At 38.3% G+C, this 6,708-nt stretch overlaps 2 protein-coding genes across 3 annotated transcripts; both read right to left on the bottom strand.

Moving 5' to 3' along the window:
* Window positions 1-588: 588 nt before the first annotated feature.
* Window positions 589-1,293, bottom strand: LOC145045491 (putative F-box/kelch-repeat protein At4g22430). The gene has a single exon (XM_078993813.1). The coding sequence runs from the start codon at window positions 1,291-1,293 to the stop codon at window positions 589-591; it is 705 nt and encodes a 234-aa protein (XP_078849939.1).
* Window positions 1,294-3,042: 1,749 nt separating this feature from the next.
* Window positions 3,043-5,603, bottom strand: LOC144997346 (uncharacterized). 2 transcript variants are annotated; one of them, XM_078957226.1, is made up of 2 exons: window positions 5,474-5,603; window positions 3,043-4,765 (listed from the first exon to the last, which is right to left on the bottom strand). In XM_078957226.1, the coding sequence occupies exon 2, from the start codon at window positions 4,761-4,763 to the stop codon at window positions 3,180-3,182; it is 1,584 nt and encodes a 527-aa protein (XP_078813352.1). In that variant the 5' UTR covers window positions 4,764-4,765; window positions 5,474-5,603; the 3' UTR covers window positions 3,043-3,179. The 2 variants fall into 2 exon arrangements, with proteins under 2 accessions (XP_078813352.1, XP_078813353.1); XM_078957227.1 differs by having other exon boundaries at window positions 3,043-4,773.
* Window positions 5,604-6,708: the final 1,105 nt, after the last annotated feature.

Raw genomic sequence — 6,708 nt, forward strand, 5'->3', positions numbered from 1 at the left:
CCTCCTCCCACCAATCCCGTGCCCTGTCCTTCAGAAGACAGGACGCCAATCTGACCTTGTCCCCCTCGGGACACCTGCTAGTGCGGAAAGCGTTGGCCACATCCGCCAACCATCTAGTACTCGCTATTGGGTCCCGCGCCCCATGATAGTCTGGAGCCCCGCATGCCCTGAACTCCCTGAACGTAAGTGTGCGCGACCCCATCACGGCCGCCATCTCAGCACGGAAAGTACTCAATCTCTCATCCATCAGCTCTAAAATACCCTCCTTGATCGAACCGAAGATCACAGGAGTCTGCTCCAGTATGATGCGGGTAACCTCAGAAGAAAGGAACTCTCTAGTCTGCTCATCCATCAGAAGAAAGGAACTCTCCAGTATGATGCGGATTGGTTTGCGGCGGATGGTGGTGGCACATGGTGTTGACAGGCTGGTGGCTAGTGAAGAGAGAGAGAGGGGGGGGGGGGGAGGGGGGGTTGGGTGGTGGCTCCTTATGGTTTTATATTTAATAAATATAAAAAGAGTAAAAAGAAAAAGAAATTAGAAAGGGTAAAGTATTATTTTAATATTTATGGAGGGCTAATTTCTGCACTTTACTTTTTTTTTTTTTTTTTTTTGCTTTTAAAAGTGGCAATTGGAACAAGCACCGGCCATCTTGGCAACACAAATGGGATCACAGAATGAAGACTTTGACCGCGGTCATTCGGTTTAGAAGCAAAATCGAGCCTTCTATTCAGAATATTATACGACACAATACGCTCAGGCTCCATGCAATACAAATACACAACATTTGGATTTAACGGATGAAACGATAAAGGAATAAACCATCCGTACCGAGTCAGCCAATTACTCAATTCCAGATCGCTGCGTCTCAACTTAAACTCACAACACCATTCTCCTTTCTCATAATCATTCATAGCCCACATGCTGAACAAATAGAACTGCTTGCGACCATGAGCCACCTCGAAATAACGAAGGGTCCCTTGGCTCTCCCCACATAATTGAGAAGAACTGTCTAAATACTTACTCAGGAGATCTCTGTCATCTGGGAATGGAATTAGGCGAACAGATTTTGGATCTTTGTAAGGATCAAATGCAAGCAGGCCATTATAACGTACTTCCCAATGGAGAGCCCCGTAGCAATAGATTGGGCCATCCGCCAGTTCCGACCATTGGATGGGAATAGGGCAAGGTAATTTGTAGCTGATCCATTTGCCGGTTTCCGATGAAAACATCTCTAAATTGAGATAATTCAATTCAAAATGTTCCAACCAAACAAATGTATAACCAGTAAGCATATATCGTCATTAACCCTAGTTATTTCTCCATAATCGGTTTTGTTTATATCCATGTAAATGGTTAGCGTGCTATGTTGATCTTCATCCACACATGATTTCTGAGTTTTGGTTATTGCAGAGTTCCAAAAAATCATTAATCAACAAGCATCATAGAACCCTTACATGGCAGTTGATTGAAGATGAAAGTTCATAAACAGAAACAGGAAGAAAGGCTAGTCTGGTGTTTTTTTTTTTTACTTTCAGTTTAGGCACCCCAAGTGTTTGATATAATGTCTAACTGTAGGTTTTAACTTCTCTACGAAAATTTAACTGGTTGGAATTGTGAGTTATGTTCGGGTGTGAGTTTAGTTTTATAGACAATGTCAATATAAAATGGGTTTACTTTAAATGAAAGGGTGGTCGGGTTAGGGAGACTAAAAAATCAGAAAAGGGAGAAGCTGAAATGTGAGTTTATTCAAGCTTCACATTTTTCCAGGTTTGATTAACTATTGGAAAGTACGGAAAATGGTTTTCAATATGGATTCGAAAATCAACTACCCATGGAGAAACAGTTTTAAATGAATTTTTAATAATTGGGAGATATTGAATATTCTTATATAGTTATATTTTTCTAATGTTCCAAAGAAAGTACAAGATAACAGAGGGAGTGAAATTAATTTCAAAATATTACGACCTACGATAACATGTGCTATCTGGTTTTGGGATGAAATAAATAGTTGATGTTGCACTTTGAGTTGGTACATGGTGGAGAATTATGCTACAATTTATAAATGAATCTTTGGATTTGTGTGTTATGCATATTCTTATTTTCCTTTGAGTAGTTCTTTAGAATAAGATGGATAGGTTAATTTTTAATGCACAAATAAGTGTATAACAGATTCTCACCAAAATAATGTATTCGTTTTTTTCAAGATATATTTTCATCGTTCAACAAAATTATCAAGGTTTGGGGTTGGTTTATTGCAGTGGAGAATTTTTAAGTCAACAGTAATAATGTATTCGGAATTGAAATAAAGGTAATTTTTCTTTACCTCTCAAAATTCCATCCCATAATTGTGTAAAAGCTTTAATTATGAAAACATTTCAAGAAAATTCGAACATTAAGTTATTATTTTGTGGTCTTTACTCCTTACAATGAAACAAAGTTGCAATATAGTATCACGTTGGAGAAAGTGATAGTCTGATAGAGACATAGAGTCAATAGTTGTCATTTTTGTTAAATGGAGAAAAAAAAATATATTGCGTGGCTTCATCTACACTACGTATTTGCAGTACAAAAGACTAAGTAGTGTAAATTATCTGGTGGTGAGTTATAATAAGGTATTGTAACTTGTAAGATCTATACAAATGTTTTTTGATGCGTCCAATCACAAATCAAATTAGAAATAAAAATTGATATATTTGACTTATCAATTTTTTGGTTAGTCGTGTTTGACATAAATCATGAACACGAACCAAACCAGAGAGCCAAAGACTTTACTACAAGTGTTAACCCATCCAACAAATATTGAAAAAATCAATTTGGTAACATGTTTCAGAATAACACTAATTGCTGAAATAAACTATTCGTTGCCGCCGCTTTATATATATATATATATATATATATATATATATATATATATATATATATATATATATATAACAAAATAACAAATATTTTTGCAAGGTCATGTTCTAGGCTTGGCAGACCAATAGGTATACAATAATTAGCAACAAATAATAATCGGGTGTGTTTATATATGCAGCAAATGGCGTATCAAATAAATATAACATTTATAATTATCAAATAAATATAACATTTATAATTATATGTTTAAATATGTTTGAAATACATAGGATACAACGAAAATTAAAACATGTAATAATAAAACAAATAGAGATTATGGTTAACGCCACTTTAGTTTGAACTCGGGGTAGAAATCAGGAGTGGACTCGTCTAGCAAGCTTCTGTGGGAATTTGTTAGGGCTTTCCATTTTTTATGAGGATCCCATCTTATTTGAACATGTTTCAGGTAATGAGGCCAATACGCAGTTCTAGTATTCTTTTTCTCCAATACCTCCCTCAACATAAGCCTGCAAAAGTGATTGTTTTGCTTGAAGGAAACATCTGGCTGTGGAAATACTTGCTTGGGATGGCAAATCTCAAAGAATGCATCAAAAAATGGAGATCGCTCCCACAGGCCTTCGTCCTGTTCCGTTTCAAACCACAGTTCTTGCATGTTAGTAGCAGGAGGAAGCAGGAGCCTTGTTCGTAGATCATCGATGTCGATATCCAATGGTGGATTAGAGTTGTCAGTTAATATATGAAGGTAGCACAAGCGTGATAACTCGAATGCTTCCCTCATCATAAGAAAAAAGTCTGCATCAACAGGAAGCTGGAGCATGAGTGAAACCTTGAAATGCTGAAGAGACGAGAGTGGAAACAGAAGACTAGGCAATATGCAGCCAGAAAGATGGACATAAAGTAATTTTGGAGCATAAACTTGTACATCGATAACCATGGCTGGGCACGACAGCAAGAACAATATTTTGATGGAAGGACATGTTAAATGGAAGCTTCCCAACATCCAAGATGTCAAATAAAGTGTCAAACTCTGGAGAAAAGGAAATTGCGATTTGAAGATGTCAAGACACGCATTGTCCGTTATCACACCAGCTAACGTTAAGTGTGTCACGCTTCTTCCTAATGATATTGAAGAGGCGTTGAATGGAGGAGGGGGGTGATCGTGCAGCCAAAATCGTACATCTAGTTCGTAGCTAAACAGGCCAAGATTTGGGACATCACTGATTTCCAAAGCAGTAGAGTCTACAGCATTTAAATTTATTCGTAATTCATAAAGACGAGGAAGGTTTTTAACCTTGATGGTGTTGAACCCATTGCAAGAATTTAAAAGCACTATCTTAACAAGCAAGCTACAAGACGACAATATGTGATTAAGTGCCTCTTCACTTATGCATACACAATCCAAGTGCAGTTCTCGTAGGGACACACACTTGATCACAGGATGCTGGCTAGTCGTCATCGGAACACGGCCCCCATGTGTACCTGAAACTCTTATCTTAGTTAGGTTCTCGCCCGAGAGTATCTCATCTGGCAAAGTAAACGAGGCACCGTTAAGGGTGATTGAGAGGGAAAACTCTTTGAGACAAGTTTTGGTTGCCAAGGGCCCGATCCATTTTTCAGCATGAGAAGCTGACTCCTGGTTCTCGACGTCCATCATAAGGTCAAACCTTTCGATTGGTATGTTGTCACGGAGATACCTGTATAGAACACGGTCCATGTACGCCAACTTCATGCATCTTTCTCTTCCAACACTGAAGATGAGGATAGGGATGGTAGACCAGGCGTACAGCCATGACTTGGACAACACGCTTGTGCGGGCTGCTTCTTTTACCGGCAACCATGATTGTATACGCTGCATCAACTCAGGAACATCTTCCACTTCCCTTGCACTGGCACTGCTTTTCATCCCTTCAAACCTCAAAACAATTAACAAGTTAACAACACATCATCAATTTTCCACAGACATCTTATGTTATATTATGTACATATAAAATTATGAAATCACCACAACCAAACCAGCACAGCAATGCATTACAACCATATAATATATACAGTGTGTAGCATCCATCCAAAGGAGGGGTTTTGCCTTACAGATTGCTATATACAGCACTCTACTAGAAACAAAAGCCTAAAAAACACAACTTCAAACATGAAACATGTTTGGCTGCACAATTATTCAGATACGGTAACAATCCAACAAAAACTCTTAGCCAGCCAGGGTCAAATCCTTTTGAAACAAACAACACCATCCAATCCAAGTTATATAGGCAAAGCTAAGCCAGTAAATTAAAACAGATCAGTTCGGTCAAACCCCGCGATATGATGATAAGCGAACCATGAATTACAGCCCATAGTCATTCCTCAAATCGCCTTACCAAATAGCTTTAGATCTATTCAAAACCACTAACAGTTTCAAAATTTCTCTTGGTATCGGTATGAACAGAAACCAAGACACACAAACATGGATTGATAACCAGAATTCCATACTTAGAAGAAAAACCCAATCTTGTAATTTCAAGTTTAATTGCTCTAGTTTATGCCTCCAATTGTTCATATGCAGGATTTACACGCACCAAATAGCAGACAACAAGATGCAAAACAAATTTGATGATTTACCTGATAACTAAAATCCAGAGGCAAGCGGCAACAGCAAGCGTTTCCTCGAGGGTGAGAGTAACCACTAATTATTCATGACCTAGGGTTCATGTTGTACTTTCACTCCTCGTATCTAGATTTTAGTTCTATGTTCTGTTTTTGGTTTTTCTAATTTTATTTTCTTTTTATTTATTATAACCTGAATGACAAAATTACAAGAATGGTCTACCTGTTCCTGTTAGCCTTTTCTTTTTCTTTTGCTTTTTATTTTTTATTTTCTATTTTCGTTATGGTCCTTGTAAGTATTTCTCGATTTAATTATTTGACTCAATCGTCAAATTAATCATGAGTAAATTACAGTTTTGGTCCTATCGTTTTTCTCACTTTTAGTCCATTTTTAAAAAAATAGACGAGACTCATATTTAAAGAAATTACATTGTACGTCCCTTGTCCATAAAAAAGATTTTTTTACACTTAAGTATTTCTTTTTTAATTCCTTTTAATCGTTTTTATATGATTTTAATTAAAATAGATACAAACCAAAAACTCACCCATCCCACCCTCCGGACGGTTGTTACACCCACATATCTCCTACTAACTCTTTCACTCCTTATTCACATTGTCTCTATCTCTCTTTTTCTCACTTTCCTGCTACCATACACCACCATTGGACCACCGCAGTCTGTGACGGACCACCACCATTTGTACAACATCAAACCACCGTCACCGCCGGATCTGCTTGTGTTTAGCCAAAAACTCTACATCAACCCCAATCCGTCTTCTTATACTTTATCTCTCTCTCTCTCTCTCTCTCTCTCTCTCTCTCTCTCTACTATTTCATCGAAAACCACCACCAACTTCATCTTCATCCTCGGAGGTAAATTTTTTAGGGCAACATTAGGCTAAAGGTTTTTGTGTATGGATCAATTCTTCAAACCCTAACTTTGACGGTAGCTTTGACAGACCACAACGATGACGAGTAGTGAGTTGTTGGTTCGCCAGTCAGCGACTATGGTGGCTATTGTGGGGTCGGCGATATTTTCACTTTAGATTTGAGAGGGAGAGGCGTCTGGTAGAAGTAGGTGGTTGGCGGATGACGTTGGAGTGGTGAAGTTTTATTAGGATAAAGAAAGAGAGATGGGGGTGAGGGTAGGGAGAAGAAGGTGGTTTGCGTTGGATTGGTTTGCGGCGGATGGTGGTGGCACATGGTGTTGACAGGCTGGTGGCTAGTGAAGAGAGAGAGGGGGGGGGGGGGG

Source organism: Lactuca saligna, chromosome 5 (genome assembly GCF_052625555.1).
Source record: "Lactuca saligna cultivar CGN05327 chromosome 5, ASM5262555v1, whole genome shotgun sequence".
In the NCBI taxonomy this organism is placed as follows: Eukaryota; Viridiplantae; Streptophyta; class Magnoliopsida; order Asterales; family Asteraceae; genus Lactuca; species Lactuca saligna.

Bases quoted from the DNA above. Each gene is read 5' to 3' on its own strand.
- LOC145045491 (XM_078993813.1), bottom strand. From the start codon at position 1,293: ATGCTTACTGGTTATACATTTGTTTGGTTGGAACATTTTGAATTGAAT.
- LOC144997346 (XM_078957226.1), bottom strand. From the start codon at position 4,763: ATGAAAAGCAGTGCCAGTGCAAGGGAAGTGGAAGATGTTCCTGAGTTG.